Source organism: Rana temporaria, chromosome 3, assembly GCF_905171775.1.
Source record: "Rana temporaria chromosome 3, aRanTem1.1, whole genome shotgun sequence".
In the NCBI taxonomy this organism is placed as follows: domain Eukaryota; kingdom Metazoa; phylum Chordata; class Amphibia; order Anura; family Ranidae; genus Rana; species Rana temporaria.
Window position 1 is genome coordinate 87386360 of NC_053491.1, and position 23993 is coordinate 87410352.

A 23993-nucleotide genomic window follows, 5' to 3' on the forward strand; every position below is an offset into this window, starting at 1 on the left:
TGTTGAACTAATATTACTTTGCTGTGTAATAATGATATTCTTGATAATGATGGTGTTATTAATAATATTATTATTATTCTTCATATTTTTATCAATATTAGCATTATTTGTCTCTGTCAGGTACACAACACACTGGATCCAGTGATCCTTTAATCCAGAATCCAGTGCTAGTGTAGACTCTGGGGGTGGTATTGAAACTGGAGAGTGCAAAATCTGGTGCAGTTCTGCATAGAAACCAACCAGCTTCCAGGTTTTATTGTCAAAGCTTAATTGGACAAGTTGAAGCTAGAAGCTGATTGGCTACCATGCACAGCTGCAGCGGATTCTGAGTGCTCTAGTTTTAGTAAATCTCCCCCCTATGTCTACCTTGTCTACATTTTTATACTATAATTTTTATTAAATTTTTTTAAATAAATGTAGACTGATGCTATTGGCACAGTTAATGTGTTATATTTCTTCTCATCCCTAATTATTTAATATGCAAGTTAGAAAATGGAGTTCCACTGAAACACAGATTGTGGGCCAGATTCACATAGGTTAGCGGATCTTTAGATCTGCGTAACCTATCTGATTTAAGATCCGCCGCCGCAAGTTTTTGAGGCAAGTGGGTAATTCACAAAGCACTTACCTCAAAACTTGCGGCGGCGTATCGTAAATCCCCCGGCGGAATTCAAATTCCGCGGCTAGGGGGAGTGTACTATTTAAATCAGGCACATTCCCGCGCTGATCGAGCAGCGCATGCGCCGTCCGGAAATTTTCCCAGCGTGCATTGCTCAAAATGACGTCGCAAGGACATCATTGGTTTCGACGTTTACGTCAATTACGTCCATCCGTATGCGCGAACGACTTACGCAAACAACGTAAAAAATTCAAATTTTGGCGCGGGAACGACGGCCATACTTAACATTGGCTGCGCCTCATAGACCCAGGGGTAACTATCCGCCGGAAAAAGCGCAACGCAAACGACGTAAAAAAAAAGCGCCGGGCGGTGGTTCGTTTCTGAATCGGCGTATCTCCTCATTTGCATATTCGTCGTGTAAATAAACCCAAACGCCCCCTAGCGGCCGGCCTGGAATTGCAGCCTAAGATCCGACGGTGTAACACAGTTACACCTGTCGGATCTTAAGGATATCTATGCGTAACTGATTCTATGGATCGGTCGCATAGATACGACCGGCACAACTCAGAGATACGACGGTGTATCAGGAGATACACCGTCGTATCTCTATGTGAATCTGGCCCGTTATGTGCAAAGAAGTACCTCTCACTTATGAAATTTGGTTCATGCCAAGTTAGGGACCACACACAGAAATTGGTGAGCTGCATTCAGCTCAGCAGAGAACTTGTTGCACAGCCAGCTGAAGATTCGATTAAAGCGGAGTTCCGCCATTTTTTAAGTCAGCAGCTACCAATACTGCAGCTGCTGACTCTTAAAATAAGGACACTTGCTGTCCAGGGCGCCCGCGATGTCGGCACCCAAAGCCGATCTGTCCCTCGGCTCTCGGGTGGAGGCACCACCATCTTTGGTAAGGGAATCAGGAAGTGAAGCCTTGCGCCGGTTTTACTTCTTGGTTCCCTACTGCGAATGTGCGACTCGCGCAGCGCGATCCCACTGGTCCCTGCTGTTTTCTGGGACCTGTGTGTCTCCCAGAAGACAGTGGGGGGAGGCAAAGGAGGTGCCAGAAGTGGCGTAGATAGCCGTGGGTGGCTCAGCTGTCTATGCCTGGAAGTAGGAGCAAAATACCTGTATTAGACAGGTATCTGCTCCCCCCTGAAAGGTGCCAAATGTGGGGGGATTCCGATAAGCGGAAGTTTTTGGGTGGAACTCCGCTTTAAGGCTTGGTTCACACTATGAACCAAATGTGAATCACACAGGAACCGCACTGAATTCCTGTTCAATTCACATGCGATTCAGTGCGGTGTGATTTGAGCCTATTCATTTTGAATCGGCACCACGCTCCACCCATGTCTCATGGTGGTTTTGTGCCATGTGTCGGCAAATACACTGCGTTTGCGACTTGCGTTTTGAGGTTTCATTAAGATTTCACTGAAACCTGCTGTTGATTGCAAGGGCAGTGCGATTTGAATGCGGTGCAGGAAACGCACATGGATTGCGGCCTTTTTCTGCACCACATTAGTGTGAACCTAGCCTAAAGGTGGCCATACACTAGAATTTCAAGTTTTCGTTTTAAGAACATTCCTTTGATTTTTCTAATTGCTAGTGAGGAGAAATGATTTTTTTTTTTTTTTGACAGCAATGAATTTGAAGAAACAGTACGGAAGATTTTTCTCGAATGCATACCTTCTAACCGTGTTTGTGGTTTTCAGTTGGTTAAGTCCATTTAGTCCAAAATCTAAAAGCCAGTTTTAGGATTTTACGAATTTTCTTTATCAAAACTACTAGTGTATAGCCAGTTTTAGGGTATCTGTGTGTATTTAAATGATAATGGCATTTTATAATGAAAGATCATTTCCTACCAAACATTTTATTAAGGTTTGGAAAGGTTGGAGCCTTTGTCAGGATTTTATTGCTGTCTGCATCCCTGCTGGGGAGATATCTATCCACTTTCTGCCAGGGATAGAATTATAAGGCAAATGTCTCCAGAGCTTTTTTTCTCATAAAATAGGTGCAGGAACTCAACCACAACCCCGTTCAGATTTCACAAACAGTAGAAGGGTCTTAAAGGGGCATTAAATACCAGGATTGCATTACATACAGAGTGCAGAGTTCAGAGGGGTTACACACAGAGTGCCGAGCTGTCACTTGTAAACACAGAAACCAGACTTTTGTGTTTACAAGTGATTGTGGAGAGCAGGCACCAAAGGGTCTGAGCCAAAGGTGGTGGAACTGAGTTCCCCCAAGTTCCCCTTGAAAAAAAGCCCTGAATGTCTCCAATTGGAACACACACAACAAGTAGATTCAGGAAGTCTAGGAAAGGGTTAATTTTTTTTTTTTTTCCCGTTGTGCCTTCCTCTCCTGGTGACAACTACAGTCCCCCCATTTCTTGTATAGATCAGGAAGTGAAGGAAACCTTTCCCAATGGGGTCACAGACCTAACCAGGCAGTAATTTTTAAAGCGGTTGTAACACAAAAAATGTGCCAAGGTTCACCATCACTGGCCTAGGCCATCTTTATGTAGAGCAACAATTCTTTTTGTTCACATCCTCAGAGAGTTCTTTGCCATGAGGTATCATGTTGAACTTCCAGTGACCAGTATGAGAGAGTGAGATCGAGTCACGTGACATCGGGGAGGGAAAATGGCTAATTTCCATTATGGGGTGTACTCACTTTTGTTTTCAGAGGTTTAGACCTAATGGTCCAGATTCACATATACTTACGACGGGCGTATCAGTAGATACGCCGTCGTAAGCCCGAATCCCCGTCGTCGCAACTTTAAGAGTATGCTCAAACTGAGATACGCTTAAATGTTGCTAAGATACGACCGGCGTAAATCTCCTACGCCGTCGTATCTTAACTGCATATTTACGCTGGCCGCTAGGGGTGTGTACGCTGATTTACGCCTAGAATATGTAAATCAGCTAGATACGCCGATTCACGAACGTACGCCCGGCCGTCGCAGTAAAGATACGCCGTTTACGTAAGGGGTTTTCAGGCGTAAAGTTATTCCACCAAATACATGGCGCAGCCAATGTTCAGTATGGCTGTCGTTCCCGCATCGAAATTTGAAAATTTTACATCGTTTGCGTAACTCGTCTGTGAATGGGGCTTGCCGTAATTTACGTTCACGTCGAAAGCATGACGATTTGTCGACGTCATTTGGAGCATGCGCACTGGGATAGGTCCACGGACGGCTCATACGCCGTTCATTAAAAACGTAAAATACGTGGGGTCACTAGTATTTTACATAGAACACGCCCCCAACCAGGCTATTTTGAATTAGGCGGGCTTACGCCGGCCCAGTTACACTGCGCCGCCGTAAGTGTCAGCGCAAGTTCTTTGTGAATACAGGACTTGCGGCTCAAACTTGCGGCGGCCTAGTGTATCTGAGATACGCTACACCTGCCTAATTCTACCTGAATCTAGCCCTATGGCTGTGTGTTGAGTTATTTTGAGGGGACAGAAAATGTACACGGTTATACAAGCTGTTCACTCACTACTTTACATTGTAGCAAAGTGTCATTTTTTCAGTGTTGTCGCATGAAAGGATATAATAAAATATTTACAAAAATGTGAGGGGGTGTAAGATACTTTTGTAAGATACTGTGCAAGGTTAAAATTAACTTTATCCTCCTCAAAATTCCAATTCTAACATTTTATGTTTTTGTTCCCTCCTCAGCTGTACGCGATGCAGAAGCCAAGTCTTAGCTGACAGATCCTATAAGCCTGGTGCAAGAAAAATTTCATCTATTGGCCTTTTTTAAATTAAATATGTGTTTTAAGTGCATTTTAAATGTAAACTAGCTTTTGATTAATTTGCCATTTTTTATAACAGATTTTATGAAAAAAAAGATTTGTACAAGTTTAATAAAATGCACCTTTTTTTATCATTGTCCAAAATGCCCTTAATGTTCAGGTTTTGTGGTGCCTTCTGAATAGCTCTGTACTGAAGTAGGGATGGGTGCTTAATCCCATTAAAGTAATGCAAATCAGAATTTTAATGGAATGGATGGGTTAGAGGTGATGATTAGACCTGCTGAAGGAAAGTAAAAAAGTGAGGTTTGGTATGACATATGACTAGCAATGGTATGCTTTTGGCACTGGTTAGTATTGGTGTCAGGAACTAGACATAGCGGAGCAGATTACTTCAGTAGAGTTCTGTAATCAAGAATTGGTCTACCCTCGAGAGCAGGGGTCTCCAAACTATCTAAACAAACGGCCAGTTTACTGGCCGCCAGACTTTAGGGGGACAATTGAAAAATGTCCTGGCATCAGTGGGAGTAAACCATGCCCCATCTTTGGTGTCATTTGGTGTAAAAAGAATAATGCCACATCATTGGTGTCAGTGAGAGGAATTGTGCCCCATTGTTGGTGTCATTGGGATAAACTGTGCCCCATTATGTCAATAGGGGGAATTATGCCCTAATGTTGGTGTCAGAAGATGAAATATTGCCCCAAGGGCTGGATAAAAGCAAGCAAAGGGCCGCATCTGGCCCCCAGGCCACAGTTTGGAGCCCATTGCGCTAGAGCAGGGGTCTCCAAACTGCGGCCCAAGGGCCAGATGTGGCCCTTACTAGCCTTTATCCAGCCCTTGGGGCACAATTCCACCCACTGACACCAACAATGGGGCACTATATTTTCCGATACCAATGACGGGATACTATTCCTCCAATTAATAGGGGGAATACTCCGCCTCCTATTGACCACCAACCCTGAGGCCATATTTATTCTCACTGATGTCTGGCCTGTGACATTTTCTGCCCCTGCTGGCCACAATCTGGCCCTCCTAAAGCCTGAAGGACAATAAAGTAGCCCTTTGTTTGAAAAGTTTGGAGACCCCTGCTCTAGAGAACCAAAGTGCTGTGCCACCAGTTGGTTCCAGGACGAGGACGCTCTACCCACCATTCTAATTATTATCCTTAGTCTCTTGGTTGTATTCTAAATGCATTATTATGAAAGATGCATTAGAGTGGAACTAAAGTTTAAAAAATAAAAACTGTGAGCAGGCGGGGTCTTAATTGCAGAAAAGTCATGCAATATCTCTTCTGCAATAACCTACTGGCCTGCTCAGTCTTTTGTAGAATATACACTAAGCTGTGCAGCTCAGTCTACAATCTGGCATAGTACCTGTGTGCTGATTGACTGCACTATTGCACACGTGCGGGAGTGACATCACCCGTACCAGCCAATCACGATGACCAAAGACCGGCACCCGGAAGAATCTGGGGAGAGGATGCCAGTATCAGTGAGGGACATCACGGGTATCAGACCATTGAAGCAGATGTAAATACTGTGGACTTTATACAGCAATATTAGGTTTGAATCTTATTTATTTCTGTATATTTTGGATTTAATTGCTTTGTGTAGGATTCGAGCTTAAGGTGGGCTACTGCCTGTATATCGCTATACCTCTTTGTGTGCGGGTGGACTGTGTTTGTTTGTTTTATATTCACTTTGTTGGACATTAGTTGCGCTTTAAGATGCAGAGCATAATGGAAAGAAAAGTAAATTAAATGCCAGTGCCAAACTTCATTGTTTTATACTGTATTGTATTCATGCTCCCTAATTACTGAGGTTGTGTACTGTTGTGTCTTGCGAAACCTCTGGAAACAGCACCTGTGGTAACATGCCATCGCTGGAATGGCATCTGTGGAATAGGGCCATGTCTACCAGGATGAAATCTGTCAGCAGACTCAAAATGACTATTTTAAGACAAAACTGAGGATTTGCATGCATACGGTGGCTGATATTCCGTATATACTCTAGTATAAGCCGACCCGAATATAAGCCGGGGCACCTAATTTTACCACAAAAAATGGGAAAAAAGTATTGACTCGAGTATAAGCCTAGGGTGTCCATCTGCATGCCTCGCTGTGCCCATGCCTCACTGTGCCCATGCCTCGAGTGACGTTTAACATGGGAGTCTATGGAAGGGGTGCCCAGCTTTGAAGAATCGGTGCTTCCCGGTGGTAGGTCTTCCAGACAACAAACTTTTCACGCTTATAGAGGAGAAATGGGGCTACATGTGTGCCAAGTTTCGGGTCCAGGGGACCTACGACCGGCCAGTACCGGGTACCCAAATCACCAGAGAAATGACCGTTTAACATTGGAGCCTATGGAAGGGGTGCCAGGCTTTGAAAAATCAGTGCTCCCCGGCCGTAGGTCCCCCGGACAACAAACTTTGCACACTTGTAGAGGAAGGGGTCCAGGGGACCTACGGCTGGCCAGTACCAGGTCCCCAAATTCTGGGAGATCAGGTGCAAAAAGGTGACTTGAGTATAAGCCATGGGGGGCATTTTCAGCCCAAAAAAATGTGCTGAAAAACTCGGCTTATACTCGAGTATATATGGTAAGTGCATAGGATAGCTTAAAGTTACAGAACGTGGAACTTATTAAATCCAGGCCTAACTTACAGCGGGTATAGAATAGAATCCCCCCCCCCCCCTTTAAATAATCACATGTTGTTGCTTTGCAGCCTGAAATTAAGACAGACACAGTTTTTTGTTTTTTATTCAGCTGTATTTACTCTTGAACTTGCTCGCAACATAATACAAGTGAAAGATATAACGTCAACATGTCCGAAAAAAATTACAAATTCAAAAACAGAATTCGGAAAAGGATCACCCCCCTCCTAACTTGTAAACTCAATAAGGTGTAGCTAATCACCTTCTCAATGGTACAAAAAAGCCATTTGACATTCAACTGTGATCAGATGTGGTCATTTTGATTAGCTCAGCTTGAAAAGAGCTTTCCTGGAGCATTTCTGTCTCTGATGATATGTCTTAACAGGAGAATAAACAGTTGGACTTAAAGTGTGATATTAAACCTTTTAATTTTTTTTTCATTAAAAATAATAAACATGTTGTACTTCCCTGCGCTGTGCAATGGTTTTGAAATACGAATAAAACCACCATTGTGTAAATTGTTTAAAAAAAAAAAAAAAATTTATGCACTCGCTTATACTGTGTGTGTGTGTGTGTGTGTGTATATATATATATATATATACACATATATATATATATATATATATATACTCAAATACAGTGTCAAAATATATCTTGCAGTACACCACGTGAATCCTCCATCATATATTCTAGCTGTTCACATCATCTGTGGCCCTATCTATGAATAGATCAAAAGCACTTTTCTCCTTTTTAAGTTGGGATCAGTAATAGTAATGACTGACTTTCCTCTTGGTATGCACCTCTTGGTATGCACCTTTAAGTATTCTCGTACACGTCCGGCGCAAGGCGGCCCAATTCAAATGGGGCGGGTACCATTTAAATTAGGCGCGCTCCCGCGCCGGACGTACTGCGCATGCTCCGTTCGCAAGTTTCCCGACGTGCTTTGCGCGAAATTACGACGCGCCGACGTGTTGAGAATCGCGACGTGCGTAACGTACTTACGCCAGGAAAACAAAAAAATTCAAAAGCGACGCGGGAAAGACGGGCATACTTTAACATGGTGGAGTAATTTTCCACCATGTTAAGAGCAGCCCTATCTTTGCGACGGGAATCTAACACTTGCGCCGACGTAACGACGGGAAAAACCTTCGTGGATCGCCGTAAGTGCTAATTTGCATACCCGACGCTGGTTTACGACGCAAACTCCCCCCAGCGGCGGCCGAAGTATTGCATCCTAGGATCCGACGGTGTAATTCAATTACACCTGTCGGATCTTAGGGCTAGCTGTGCGTAACTGATTCTATGAATCAGTCGCATAGTTAGAACGGCCCTAAAACAGAGATACGACGGCGTATCAGGAGATACGCCGTTGTATCTCTTTTGTGAATCTGGCCCCATGTAACTATAAGGTGACCACAATGGCTGATTCTCATCCTTACTCCACCACTTCCAATATTGGATAAATCAGCACTGCTTTCATCCAAGTAGATGGGATCTGAGATCAATAAGAAGTGGTTTTGTCCCAAAGAGATTCCCATAAAAAAAAAAGTTGTGCGCAGGATTGTGTATGTAGCCTTTCCAGAGTGTCTGACTGTAGGATGGTGAAGGCAAACATGCCACTCTGCCACACATTGTATAATAGACAGGCTCTCTGCCTATCTCTGTACACTAACATAGAGGTGGTGTTAATTACCGTACCTCCAGTTTCATTATCTACAAACTGGGAGTAATTCCTTTAAAATTCAAGAAGAATTCCAGTAGAACTTTTTTTCCCCACACAGCGAGGTTTTACTGCTCGTTTTTTTTCCCCACACAGCATGGGTTAACTGCTCGTTTTTTGGCTAGGGGTGAGATGAGCGGAGATATACTTCCCTAATCCACCGATCCTCCTAGCGTAAGACCCTGGCACTCCTGCCCCCCCCCCGCATGATTGTGGTCTTGTGCATGGACTGTTCCTGATGTCATCATGCACATAGACCGGCTCTGGACGTGAGGGAGCGTCGTTTTCCAGAGGATCGAAGGATCGGGTAAGTATAACCTTTTTGGTGCGCCTCTAGAAAAAAACAAGCGCAGCCCCACTGAATGGGAGAAAAAAAAATGTCATGGAGTTCTGCTTTCAGTGTAAAAGTGACACTATTTAGAATTACCTAAAAATGTATCGCACATTTCGGTAAAGCTACCAAAACAGGCGATGGGGATTAAAGAGGCTAAACCGCCAGAAAAGCATCAAATTCCCCCAATGGTCTTCTGTCACTATATTATGTGTCACTTTTACCCTCTACCTACTCCACACCACCCTGTAGACCACCTTCACCCCACTGTGTAATATACCTTCATGACACTTTAATCTGTTCAATGTTTCTTCTGATTGCCACATTTTTGCTCAGTCTGTTCATACCGCCATTTGTCCCATCTGACCGACCTCTTCTGTACACTTTGTGCTCATACAGCACCTTCTGTTTAAGTGGTTCAAACTACCCTGTCAGTTTGCACTCCCTTTACCCTCATCACCATTAGTGGGTAATGTGCATAGTTTAGGGGTCATTAGTGGGTAATGTACATAGTTCACGGGTCAACATGAGTGGGTAATGTGCATAGTTTAGGGGTCAGGAGTGGGTAATGTATATAGTTCAGAGGTCATGCGTGGGTAATGTGCATGGCTTAGGGGCCAGGAGTAGATAATGTGCATGGTTCAGGGGTCAGGCATAGGTAATGTGCATGGTTCAGGGGTCAGGAGTAGGTAATGTGCATGGTTCACAAGGGGGAAATGTTCATTGGTCAGGAGTGGGTAATGTACATAGTTCAGGGGTCAGGAGTGGGTAATGTGCATAGTTTAGGGGTCAGGAGTAGGTAACGTGCATGGTTCAGGGGTCAGGAGTAGGTAATGTGCAATGTTCAGGGGTCATGCGTGGGTAATGTACATGGTTTAGGGGTCAGGAGTAGGTAATGTGCATGTTCAGGGGTCAGGAGTAGGTAATGTGCATGGTCAGGAGTAGGTAATGTGCATGTTCAGGGGTCAGGAGTAGGTAATGTGCATGGTTCAGGGGTCAGGAGTAGGTAATGTGCATGGTTCAGGGGTCAGGAGTAGGTAATGTGCATGGTTCACAAGGGTGAAATGTTCAGGGGTCAGGAGTGGGTAATGTGCATAGTTTAGGGGTCAGGAGTAGATAATGTACATAGTTCAGGGGTCAGGAGTGGGTAATGTGCATAGTTTAGGGGTCAGGAGTAGATAATGTACATAGTTCAGGGGTCAGGAGTGGGTAATGTGCATAGTTTAGGGGTCAGGAGTAGGTAATGTGCATGGTTCACAAGGGGGAAATGTTCAGGGGTCAGGGGTGGGTAATGTACATAGTTCAGGGGTCAGAAGTGGGTAATGTGTAAATATTAGAGGGGATAACACACCGACATGTTGCAGCCATGATGCATTGTGACAAAAATCTACCAGCGTACAAATGTGACCAATTCCACTGAATGGCGCCGTCCTGCGATCACAAACAATGCACACAGTAGTAAAGCGTTGCAGGTTTTTAGGGGGTTATATCAGTTGGTGAGGAAATAATATTCTGCCTCCTCACTGCCAAACTCCCTCTGAAAGACGATCCACAAGGTAAGAAACTTCTTTGAAAAATCTCTGTTTCCTAATTTGTTTTCTATGGAAATGCGATTGTATTCATGAACAAAGTGTCTCGATGGTTCTGTACAATGCACAATGATTGGTCAATTTATGTTCTGATCGATTGACTTAATCCAATCCAATCAGAAGAGAAGTTATGGTTATTCGATAACTTTCTGGTTCAATCATTTTGATTGGATGATAAGATTGAAGCATGTATGCCCACCATAAGGGATCTATCATTAGGTCCTGAAATATGAGCTGAATAAAGTATGATGAGCCTTGATGTCATTGCACGTCATTCTACAGGTCATGTGTGTCTGATGATCAGATGACCGATGAGTCATGTGACGACGTCACTCCTCCTATCACACACTTCTCCCTCTTCCAGAGTGGCCCGCCCCCGGAATCCAATCAGATCTCGCTGACATTGCCAGCTACACTGCGCATGCGCACTGTACAGCCGGTGAATACCTGTATAGAGCGATCCTAGAGTGCTTTGCTCTCATACTTCGTGGTGTGAGCCGGTGACAACTGTTCCCTAATTTGGTGTCCCCTTTAGACATGGAGCAGCCAGGAGCCCCTCTGGTGCTGAAGAACCGGAGAACCACCCTGGAGAGAGTGGAAAAGTTCATCTCCGATGTGTACTTCACTGACTGCAACCTGAGGGGGAGGTGAGAGGTCCTCATAGATCAGGGAGGGCGGAGGTGAGAGGTCCTTCTAGATCAGGGGGAGAAGAGAGGTCCTCCTAGATCAGGGAGGAGGTGAGAGAGGTCCTCCTAGATCAGGGGGGAGGAGAGAGCGGTCCTCCTAGATCAGGGGGGAGGAGAGAGCGGTCCTCCTAGATCAGGGGGGAGGAGAGAGCGGTCCTCCTAGATCAGGGGGAGAAGAGAGGTCCTCCTAGATCAGGGAGGAGGTGAGAGAGGTCCTCCTAGATCAGGGGGGAGGAGAGAGCGGTCCTCCTAGATCAGGGGGGAGGTGAGAGAGGTCTTCCTAGATCAGGGGGGAGGTGAGAGATGTCCTCCTAGATCAGGGGGGAGGTGAGAGGTCCTCATAGATCAGGGGTGAGGTGAGAGGTCCTCATAGATCGGGGGGGGGGGGGGAGAAGAGAGGTCCTTCTAGATCGGGGGGGGGGGGGAGAAGAGTGGTCCTTCTAGATCGGGGGGGGGGGGGGAGAAGAGTGGTCCTTCTAGATCGGGGGGGAAGAGTGGTCCTTCTAGATCGGGGGGGGGGGGGGAGAGAAGAGTGGTCCTTCTAGATCAGGGGGGGGGGAAGAGTGGTCCTTCTAGCTCAGGGGGGGGGGGGCGAGAGTTTCTCCTAGATCAGAGGGGGGCGAGAGGTCCTCCTAGATCAGAGGGGGGCGAGAGGTCCTCCTAGATAAGGGGGGGGGGAGGCGAGAGGTCCTCCTAGATCAGAGGAGGGGGGGCGAGAAGTCCTCCTAGATCAGAGGGGGGGGGGGCGAGAGGTCCTCCTAGATCAGAGGGGGGGGGGAGGCGAGAGGTCCTCCTAGATCAGAGGGGGGGGGGAGGCGAGAGGTCCTCCTAGATCAGAGGGGGGGAGGCGAGAGGTCCTCCTAGATCAGGGGGGGGGGCGAGAGGTCCTCCTAGATCAGAGGGGGGGGGGAGGCGAGAGGTCCTCCTAGATCAGAGGGGGGGGGGGGCGAGAGGTCCTCCTAGATCAGAGGGGGGGAGGCGAGAGGTCCTCCTAGATCAGGGGGGGGGGGGGCGAGAGGTCCTCCTAGATCAGAGGGGGGGGGTGAGGCGAGAGGTCCCCCTAGATCAGAGGGGGGGGAGGCGAGAGGTCCCCCTAGATCAGAGGGGGGGAGGCGAGTGGTCCCCCTAGATCAGAGGGGGGGGAGGCGAGAGGTCCCCCTAGATCAGAGGGGGGGGGAGGCGAGTGGTCCCCCTAGATCAGAGGGGGGGGAGGCGAGAGGTCCTCCTAGATCAGAGGGGGGGGGGCGAGAGGTCCTCCTAGATCAGAGGAAGGGGGGGCGAGAGGTCCTCCTAGATCAGAGGGGGCGAGAGGTCCTCCTAGATCAGAGGGGGCGAGAGGTCCTCCTAGATCAGAGGAAGGGGGGGCGAGAGGTCCTCCTAGATCAGAGGGAGGGGGGGGCGAGAGGTCCTCCTAGATCAGAGGGGGTGGTGGGGCGAGAGGTCCTCCTAGATCAGAGGGGGGGGGTGAGGCGAGAGGTCCTCCTAGATCAGAGGGGGGGGGGTGAGGCGATAGGTCCTCCTAGATCAGAGGGGGGGGGGGGTGAGGCGAGAGGCCCTCCTAGATCAGAGGGGGGGGTGAGGCCCTCCTAGATCAGAGGGGGGGGGAGGCAAGAGGTCCTCCTAGATCGGGGGAGGCGAGAGGTCCTCCTAGATCGGGGGAGGCGAGAGGTCCTCCTAGATTGGGGGGGGGGAGGCGAGAGGTCCTCCTAGATTGGGGGGGGGGGAGGCGAGAGGTCCTCCTAGATTGGGGGGGGGGAGGCGAGAGGTCCTCCTAGATTGGGGGGGGGGGGGCGAGAGGTCCTCCTAGATTGGGGGGGGGGAGGCGAGAGGTCCTCCTAGATTGGGGGGGGGGAGGCGAGAGGTCCTCCTAGATCAGAGGGGGCGAGAGGTCCTCCTAGATCAGGGGGGGGGGGGGGGGAGGCGAGAGGTCCTCATAGAGGGGGGGGTGAGAGGTCCTCATGGATCTTGGGGTTCTATGGACTCTGCTGGGTCCTGACTGCAGAACTTTATTTTCCAAATCTCTGTAGACTGGTGGGGGGGAGGGAGGGGTATCTATCAGGCTTATATTGTAGTCAGTGTCCCCTTTAGAGAAATGTACTTGAATTGTCCTGATCACCAATGTCTTCCAGAATAAAAGTGTGCGGAAAATCAACATTATGAGTTGCCACCAGGACAGGAAGTGATGGAAAATCTTCTAATGGGGACACTTGTTCATGTGACCACTGCCTTAGTTTTTTAATGTTCTATTCAGTTCTTGTTATTTCGGTTCCATTCACATCTGAACATTTCACAAACTCCTTTGCGTTCATGAAACACGATAAAACTCACATCACGTTTGCAGTGTCATGGTTATTGACACCCCAAACATGGAAAGTAGGCGGGGTGATTTTGTTGCACGGTTTAGAAGGCGCAACACTTCATTTCACCTACAGGTAATCCTTATTATAGGCTTACCTGTAGGTAAAAAATGACCAAAGTATGCTGGCCACCACATCTTTAACAATGGAGGACTCATCGGCTGCTTTCCCCACTGACGGCTAAATGTAAAAAAATCCATAGCAGGTCCATTTTCGACCCTTACCAGACCCTAAAAAAATGCCCCCCCCCAAATCCATACCAGACCCTTATCCGAGCATGCAGCCTGCTTTGGGGCAGGGGGATAATATTTTTTTTATTTTTTAAAGGTATTGTCAAAAACTGTATTTTTTTTATTTCCTTTTTACACTTTTTATGTTGAATAGTCAGGGGTATGAACATAAACATGAAAGCATACCCCCCTATATTGAGGGCATGTGGCCTGGTATGGCCCCCTCTGCCAGGCTGCATGCTCGGATAAGGGTATGGTATAGATCATGGGGGGGGGCATTTTTTTTTTTTTATCTATACCAGACCCAGGGCCTGATATGAATTGGGGGGGCCCATGCCATATTTTTTCACAACTTTTTATTGCCAGCAATGTTTTTCCTCCCCTGCTACAAAAAGTGTAGCTGATGACTTTTAATAAACAGACACTCACCTGTTCCACGGTCCAGTGATGCTGTCACATGTTCCAGAAGATTGCAGGGAGAGAAGAAATTCCGCTCTGCGCCGCAGTGCTCCTAGCGGAAATGGGAGCTGGGTACCTGTCACCCCCCCCCCACAAAAAAAATTACATACCATATATGGGAAGGGGCGTGACTCGCGCTGGAGTCTATTCCCAGAAGTGGGTGCAAATACCTGGTACAGGTATCTGCACCCCTCCCCCCTGAAAGGTGCCAAATGTGACACCGGAGAAGGGGAGGGTTCCGAAAAGCGGAGGTTCACTTTTTGTGTGGACCTCCGCTTTAAAGCCAAAGTTCCAATTTTTTTTTTTTTTTTTGGATCGATTTTGTGTTAAAGTGGAGTTCCACCCATAAATATAACATTACATCAGTAGTTTTAAATTAGTCCTTTAAGAAAAAAATTAATGATTTTTTTAGATACCTTCAAAGTGTTGTTGCTAGGCAGAATAGTTAATCTTCCCTCTTCCTGCACCTAGGTGCTTAAGCTTCCTAACCTACACCGCACAGACTCCTGGGAATGTAGTGGGTGTAACTTTCCAAGAGTCTGTGCACTCCCCAGTCTCGAAGAATCATGTGACCTGGACAGTACAGGTGCTGAAACCTGATCTGAAACATATTACACTGCTTGTGCAGCACTGAGCATGTGCAAGATCTGCAAGGCTGAAATCCAGGAAGTCATACAGTCTGGCTTCATGATGCCCACACTTAAGATGGCCCCAGTCAATTTCTATTTTATAAAGTGTCTAAATGCTGTAACAACCTAACAAAACGGACCTTAGTTTACAGATAAACTTTACTAGAATACATTAAGCTTGTGTATTACAGGGGTATTTATATTTAAAAAGTGAAATTGTGGCCGGAACTCCGCTTTAACTGATCAGATGTGCCATTCAAATGCGTTTTTATAGAAGACAATGAGCCTGGAATTTGCATCTGAACTTCACACACTGCAGTGCCCAGAAAACACACAGGATTCTTTTTAAATTTGCAGCAAATTGGCTACCATAGTGGTCACATGACTGTAAACCCGCTGCCTCCAGACCAACACCAGAGAGCAGGAGCTGTCTCTCAGGCCACCATGGACGCGTAATTGTGACATGATGGCGTTAAAGCATAAGTTCACCTTTTGAAACATGTTGCATGTTTTGCACTAAATACGTATGGAAGATGTAACATGTTCAAGCTCCTGCTGCCAGTCCCGTCCGATGCCTCCCTCATTCACACCTCAGCGTTTTGGAGAAAAAAAAATCAATTCTTCTCTATGGAGACGGTTCACATCTCCACTCCAGAAGCCTGAAGCCAAACGACTGAAGCTCAAAAAAGTTCTGGAGCTTTATTTGTAGTTTGAATCTGGCAGATTGGTGGGTTTTTAAAGCGTTTATGGTCTGTAGAAATACATTGAATCACTTGAGTTGAGAATTTTAGTGCGTTTTTTTTGCGTGTTTTTGAGCGTTTTTCTGCTCAAATGCAATAATAAATGAAAATAATAATAACAAAAAAATAATAAAATGCATAAATAAAATGACAAATAAAAATAAAATACACCCTAACATTTAGCCCTAATATTAACCCTAACAGAATAAGCAACATTTTGTTATAAATAATGAGTAAATAATAAATTAACCCCTAGCCTTAAAGCGGGGGTTCTGCCATTTTTTTTTTTTAAAAGGTAGCAGCTACAAATACGGCAGCTGCTGACTTTAAAAAAATGGACACTTACCAGTCCAGCGCGCCTGCAATGTCAGCAGCCGAGGCTGAGCAATCGCTTGGTCCTTGGCTGCTTCCGCCGCCATCCTTGGTAAGGGAATCAGGCAGTGAAGCCTTGCTGGTTCACTGCCCGATTCCCTACATGCGCGAGGATCGCGGCGCACCGTCACTGGTCCCTGCGCTCTCCTGGGAACAGTGTTTCCCAGAAGACAGCCGGGGGGGGGGGGGGGGGGTGTTTGACGTGCCAGGCTGTATTCCCCGTGGGGGATCCGAACCCGGAAGTGGTGCAAATACCTTTCTCAGACAAGTATCTGCACCCCCATCCCCCCTGAAAGGTGTCAAATGTGACACCGGAAGGGGGGAGGGATCCAAAAAGCGGAAGTTCACTTTTTGTGTGAACCTCCGCTTTAAAGTGTTACTAAACCCACAACAGTAAAATCAGTCCGTATATGCAGTAAAGCACGCTCGTTATACTCAGTGTGGAACCTAAGGGGTTAATCCTGCAAATTGTGTAAAAAGGCTGTTTGATCCTGTCTTCTCTGATCCTCCCCTTCCACTGTTCCCAATCCTTCTCCTGATAGTACAGGGCCTTGGGGGCTAAGTTTGGTGTGTATTGCAAAAAAAAATATTTTTTATTTTCTTGGGAGAGTGTATGTGATCAGTACAGAGCCAAACGGGCCCCTAACCTAACAAAATAAATAGCAAGCAAATACAAAATAAATAAATGAACTCCTAACCTTCTTCCTTTTAAAGTGGAGGTCCACCCGATTTATTTTTTATTTTTTAAAAGCCAGCAGCTACAAATACTGCAGCCGCTGACTTTTAAAAAATGGACACTTACCTGTCCACATAGCAACAAATGATGAAACAGAAGATATTTTTGTCTAATTTTTTTGGCTAATTCAAAAACGGCAAACGCTGTACAAAAACACTCAGAAATGCGCATCAAAAACACGACTTTCAGGTGTGAATGCAGCCTCAGTGTGACAAACGGGTGGAGGATCTCTTTGTGCCCGCTGTCACAATTTAAAAACAACACAGCCATGCGGGGCTCCGCCTACACAGCTCCATCATTCATTCACAGTTTCCTGTGAATGAATGAACTACAAGTACCATCATCCACTGCGGCTGATGGCTTGTAGTTCTCAAGGAATTGAGAGTGCGCAGTCCTATTCAGATCCTACCCTTGTGAACCTTCTCGTCAGACAATGTTCCGGGGTCTGTGTACCCATAACATGCATTATACAGGTGTGTGGACGAGTGGTACTTTTTGATGATCCTTCCTTCTACAATAAGCAATTTTAAATTAAATAAACAAATCCTTTAATATAATGTAATAATCCATTTTCATAGATCCAACCTCTTGCTCTCTGTGTAGGTTGTTTGGCGCCAAGTGTCCTGTGGATTCCCTCTCCTGCTTTTTAACAGAGGAACGGATCTCATATGAAGATGCTTTGAAGAGAGACTTTGAACCAGCTCAGGTTGGACAGACCTTTGGACCAACGTGAGTATCAGAAACCCTGTAAAATGTTGGTATTATTTAATAAATTATAAAAATGAACTGGATTGTGTCATTCTAAATTCCAGGAATCATGTGTACTGCATTCTTTCAATAGTCTAGCTTGGAATAATGGAAGTGTGCATATCCTGGTTTCTGCAGAGCCCAGCAAAAAAGGTACAGTGGCTCTCTCCTTTTATGCCTTGTACACACGATCGGAATTTCCGATGGAAAAAGTCAGACGGAGTTTTTCATTGGATATTCTGACCGTGTGTGCCCCATCGGAAATTCCGATGGACTTAGAAAGAGAACATGTTCTCTTTTTTCCGATGAAAAAAATTCCTATCGGAAATCCTGTTCTTCTGTATGGAACTCGGAGAGAAAACCATGCATGCTCGGAAGCATTGAACTTAATTTTTCTCGGCTCCTTGTAATGTTGTACGTCACCGTGCTTTGGATGGTCGGAATTTGGTGTGATAGTGTGTATGCAAGACAGCTTGAACGGAATTCCGTCAGAAAAAATCCATCAGAGTTTATCCCGACGGAAATTCCGATCGTGTGTACAGGGCATTAGGTGTTCCTTGGTTTGATGTTAACAAGAATTGTCAAACTGTCCTGGCATTCCCCTCTCTGGTATCAATGGGGTGTTGATAGAAGCCATCTGACCAATTAAGTGTCTGAGTGTCCCAAATACAGTTTTCTATTTCTCTGAATACCTACCGGGTACAGTCTGCTAACATGCAGATATAAATTTGACAGCTATTCATACATGACCATTACAGGCGCAACCAATCAGAATTTTCCCAGAGGTAAGTACAGCAAGGATCGACGTGGTGGAGAGTGTGTATGGAGTAAGGCTACTTTCACACTGTTAAAGCACTGCTCCTTTTTGCTGCGCTTTTCACCCACTAGTTAGCAGGGTGCTCCCCCCCCCCCCAGGAAGTTACACCTACAGGTAAGCCTAGATTAAGGCTTACCTGTAGGTGTTTGCAATATCTCCCTAAACCTACACGGTTTAGGAGATATTTTCCAAAAGGTAGACAACGGCGCAGCCACAGTGAAAATCGCATGCGCGGAGTGACGTCTGCACCGCTCCGTCCAATCACAGTGCCGGAACAGTGATACCCGGAAGTAACCTTCAAAATCAGAACGTTTTTTTTTGTTTTTTTTTTGTGATCGATGATGCCACCATTGATTTTCGAAATTCGGCTGACCAAACCTTCATGTTGCTACAGAAAATAATTTTCGTGGCCGGGAATATTCTTTTCTCTCTGGGAATTTTCTTTTCTTGCATGTGCGCATTTTTTTTTCTATTACATTTCTCGCACTATTCTCCCATAAATTGATTAGAAAATCGTTTGTTTTTCAAAAAATTTCCAACATGTCCGATTCCTCAAATTTGATTGCCGCAGGAAAATCGGCTGTTGCCGCAGCCCACTAATGGTGCGAAATTTTTGAAAGAAAATTCTTTTGAAATTCTAACCGTGCATGGGCCAGCTTTAGTGCAACACACCAAAATCCAACTAGTACAGGTTTGACTGGTAGAATTAATTCTGATTGGTTCTAATAAGTTAACAAACCTAAAAAAGCCTGTCATGAGAGAATCGGATGTAAAATTAGAATTAAGACGTTTGACACTTATATACTACAGCATGATTGCGCCATGTCTCAAAAGTATAGGTGTCAGACACAGTAAAGCAACAAGCCCATTTTAGAAAGAGGCCGGCAATGGCAACCCCTGTACCGGTCTCCTTAAGATTTATCACTTAAAGTCTAGTGGGCTTCTTTTTTAAAAAATTTTAACACACCTAATTGCTACTGCAAAGATTAAAATAGCCCATGGTAGCTGGACACTAGAGAGCCAGTGTTCTGCCGAGATGTGGCCGCCTGGCGGATAATGTCCACCATGGACTGCGCAGGCGCAGCGCCCTAGCAAACGGAGATGCCGAAAATTGCCGAACACAAAGAGCTGGGAAATGAGCTGTAGCTTGCGCTTGCGCAATGAACAGGACATTGTGAGAGACGTTGCCGACACGCTTCGGATGCTTTCTCCACTCTGCAAGGGGCGGGTGTATTAACCTCCCTGGCGGTATGATTCTTTCAGAAAAAAGATGCTGAAAGCGGTACCATTATTTGCAAGGAAATTTGGCGTTTTATACTGTAGGCCTGTAATTTTTAGGAATAACTCACTTAAATCTGACCAAACAAGAGTCTTGCAGGCATCCCGGGTATGACATTTTTTTAAAAACAAAATTATAAATTATAATATAATAAATAACTATAAATAATTATAACAGATAATAATAATATAATTATAATAAAAATTATTCAATAATGTAATCAACTCAAAATCACTGAAATTTGCTCAGTTGCAGAATTGTCGCTGTCATTACTTTTATTTTTTGATGATGAATTTCCCCACAAATCTGCAAGTGATTATACTTTTTTATCGCTGTTTTCTAGCTGCTCTAAAACCATTTTTGACATAAAGGGACACTTTTGGTTGCTATGGACAATCTACAGTTTTCAGGCAGAAAGAACAGTTTTTATTATATAAAAGTACATGTAGGACGCTGGGCAGACCACTAGGGACAGGGGGGGTGTATATTTTTTACATACAGTACTGTAATCTATAAGATTACAGTATACTGTATGTATTGTGTTCGTTTATGGTTTTGCATTTGGCGCCGTTCTCCGCTCCCGTGCGTCGTAACGTCGCAGGGAACAGAGATCGGCGGCACAGGAGGACGCTGTGTGAATCGAGCGAGCACCCGCTCGCTCACACAGCGCGGTGGCGTCACTGGATCCAGGAGAAGGTAAGTAAACACAGTCTGTGGATCCAGCGAGGCAAGCCCGAGTCTGACTCGGGGTTACCGATCGCAGCACAGAAATCTAACCCCGAGTCAGATTTGGGAACACCGCCAGGAGGGTTAATATTATATCGTGTAAGGGGCAGATGTATTATTAGGGTGGTCTTATCAAGAAACTACACATCTTTGCGGGGCATGTTTAAACAAATGATGGGTGAAGAGGCGGTATTTTAAATTGATGGACATAGACACTGCAAAACCCGCCCTTCATTTGTTTAAACATGCCCCGCAAAGACGTGTAGTTTCTTGATAAAACCACCCTAATAATACATCCGCCCCTCACACGATATAATAGTAATACATCCGCCCCTTACACAATATAATAGTAATACATCCGCCCCTTACACGATAATATAATAGTAATACATCCGCCCCCTGCTGAGTGGAGCGAGCATCCGGAGCGTGAAGCGTGTGTTGGTCGTTGTGCATGCGCCGTGTACAGGTTAGTCACATCTGTGTTCATCTTTGGGGATTTTCGTAGGTCGGTTGTGCTCTTTACTAAGCAAGCGCTGCGCCTGCACAGTACACAGCGGGCAGTATAAGTCGGGGGACAATTCTCAGCACAGAGCGCATTGGTCCGGTTCCCCAGCAGTCCAACATACAACCTGCCCAGTCTCATGTCCATGTGCCCTGATCAGAAGTGTTTATTGGTGCACTGGGCAAGAAGTGTGTTGTACCTCGGGAGGCCTGGCCCACTGCGCTTTGTATTGAACAGAGGTCTGGCTCTCTAGTGTCTTGCTAGTAGTGTTAATTATAAAAATTAAGCCCACGTTTATTACTGTTTATGTATCCTGGGTACAGTACTAATAAAGGAATAATCCATTGCACTGTTTGGATCAAGACCCCTTTAATAAATAAGGCTGTATATTTTACTTACTGCGTTTTTACATGGAAATTGTGAAAGTAGTAGTACCAGAGTATAACATATTTAGAATATGTTTGTCATCTCTATCTTTAAAGAAAGAGCTTTAAGGGTTAAGAAACCTCAACCCCGTTGGTCACCAGAGACAGTACAAAGGTGATCTCAATGTCTTCCAGATCTTCCATATCAAACAAATACCAGGAATCGGGATATAAAATAGTTCCTCTATGCCCTTCTTCACTCTATGTACCCTACAGTACCTGAGACTTGTTAGATGTGGCCAAAAGACAGGCGATTTACTACATATATTTTGGTCCTGCCCAGCGCTCTAACATTTCTGAACACGTGTTCATGATATTACCCAAAAATTCAAGTTGGTACTCCTCAAAACGCCTGCGTTCTTCCTTCTGTATCACACCGCGATTCAGTCCATAAAAAATCGGTATTGCACCACCTGGTGCGTGGGGGCTAGGTCCTGCATACCGGCAGTATAAAAATCCCCTAATCCATCAGTGGTCCAACAATGGATCAGAAGGGTGGAGGATGTCAGGGTGATGGAAAGCCACGCATGATAAATTCGGAAACCCATTGTTCTACTGGTTTGAGTTTACCTGCACTGAGGAATCTAAACACTTAGGCCCCTTTCACAATGAGGCGGTTTGCAGACTCTATTGTGCTAAAAATAGCGCCTGCAAACCGACCCTAAACAGCCGCTGCTGTTTCTCCAGTGTGAAAGCCCGAGGGCTTTCACACTAGAGCGGTGTGCTAGCGTGACCGCTCCAAAAGTCCTGCTAGCAGCATCTTTAGAGCGGCGAGAGAAGCGGTGTGTTTACCGCTCCTTCCCATTGAAAGCAATGGGAAACCGTGGTTATACCGCCGGCAATGCGCCTCTGCAGAGGTGCATTGTGGGCGGCATTAACCCTTTTTCGGCCGCTAGCGGGGCTTAAAACCGCTAGCAGCCGAATACCGCTGCAATTCCGATGGTATAGCGACACTATACCGCCACTGCACCTCCCGCCCCAGTGTGAAAGGGGCCTTATTGGCAACTTAATTTGCGAGTATCATGGTATTGCTGAGGGTGATCTGCTAAAGCCTGCTTACCTTTCTTTCTCTTAAAACCCTCCAGGAGATTGAATGACTACAGCGTCTTTTTGCTGGGTGCTGCCGGTGTGGGCTCACACTGCTTCCACCCTACCCCCCCTTTCCTTTTGTCACAAATCCCCCCTCTTCCCTTCCCTTTTTTTTTTTTTTTCTCTTTTTCCTTTTTTCTTTCTTTAGTACTTTCCTCCGCATTCTATATATGGACAAGGTTGGATACCTTCTATGACCGTTCCATGGGATATCTAATCTAAGCAATCCCGCCCTCCCTCGTGGTGAGACCATGGACCATTTTTGCTCGCACCAGTCCTTTTCATGTCACCTTTTTGGTACTGTAGACTGATTAACCCCTGGCCTCCTTTGTGTTTTCAGAAGGATTTCCTAATTTCTTTGAGTATTTGTGATCCTCCAAATATATTTGCACTTTGAAGTACAATGCTTGTTACTCACGAATTGGATCGCTTTGTCCAATCTTTTCAGTTCTGTTTTTTTTCCCCTGTTTTGTATTGTTTTCCTTTTTGTTTGCTTACGTACTAAAAAATTATTTGTATAAATAAAGAATACAAACCTCAACCTAGAAGGACAGAAAACTTTTCAGTGCAAAAACAGACTCTACGTGATGCAAATAACTTATGTAAATACCTGTACTGGTATACACTTTTCAGTTGCTATGCCTACACTATACCACATGTGAATTATGTCATTTCTTACTTTTACAGACTGGCACCTGGCATTTGTCTTTAAAGATTTAAAAAAAAAAAAATACGTTTTTCTTGCAGTTGGTGGACTTGTTGGTTCAAAGTGCAGCTGAGCATACCTGAGAAGTGGTGTGGACAGGAAGTCCATCTAATATGGGAAAGTGATGGTGAAGGGTTGGTCTGGAAGGATGGCATGCCAGTCCAGGTAAAGGATTATGTCAACTAAAAAGTCGAACACAAGACCTGTCAACTGTACATGCGCAGTGGATTTGTCACAAGCTCAGACAAAATATCGTATATACTCGAGTATAAGCCAAGTTTTTCAGCACATTTTTTTGTGTGCTGAAAATGCCCCCATCGGCTTATACTCGAGTCACCTTTTTGCGCCCTGACCTCCCGGAATTTGGGGACCCGGTACTGGCTGGCCGTAGGTCCCCAGGACCCCTGACTTTTCACACATATAGCCCTACTTTTCCTCTACAAGTGTGCAAAGTTTGTTGTCCGTGGGACCTACGGCCGAGGAGCACCAATCTTTCAAAGTCAAGACCTTGACTGGCGGGGAACCCAGGATAGGAGGATCGGCGCTGCTCTATGCAAAACCATTGCACGGAGCAGGTAAGCATAAAATGTTTATTTTTAGGAAATAAAAACCAAACCATTACATCACTTTAAATTGCACTTCTCATAAGAGAAATGTGCAGGCTGCCTTTGCTTCCCTCTCCTGAAAATGCTTATTGTATGGCTGTCATGCTGCTTTCAAACTGGCCCCCGAGTTTCATTAGCTGCATTCTTGTATCAGGCATTTGGCTCTGAAGTAGTGAAAGCCGACATTGCAACCTGCTGGCATTTTGAGAAGGAGGTAAGAAATGT

General features: G+C 45.5%; 2 protein-coding genes across 4 annotated transcripts in view; both read left to right on the forward strand.

Moving 5' to 3' along the window:
- The window catches only part of NEIL1 (nei like DNA glycosylase 1), a 32068-nt gene extending 27144 nt beyond the window's left edge, over positions 1-4924 (forward strand). For all 3 annotated transcript variants that reach the window (XM_040342865.1, XM_040342867.1, XM_040342866.1), the window contains one exon: positions 4299-4924. In XM_040342865.1, coding sequence (XP_040198799.1) covers positions 4299-4327 — 29 coding nt within the window. In that variant the 3' untranslated portion in view covers positions 4328-4924. The remainder of the gene's footprint in view (positions 1-4298) is intronic.
- Positions 4925-11068: 6144 nt separating this feature from the next.
- The window catches only part of MAN2C1 (mannosidase alpha class 2C member 1), a 78926-nt gene continuing 66001 nt past the window's right edge, over positions 11069-23993 (forward strand). The window contains exons 1-3 of the mRNA XM_040342868.1: positions 11069-11310; positions 17476-17601; positions 23205-23328. Coding sequence (XP_040198802.1) covers positions 11201-11310; positions 17476-17601; positions 23205-23328 — 360 coding nt within the window. The 5' untranslated portion in view covers positions 11069-11200. The remainder of the gene's footprint in view (positions 11311-17475; positions 17602-23204; positions 23329-23993) is intronic.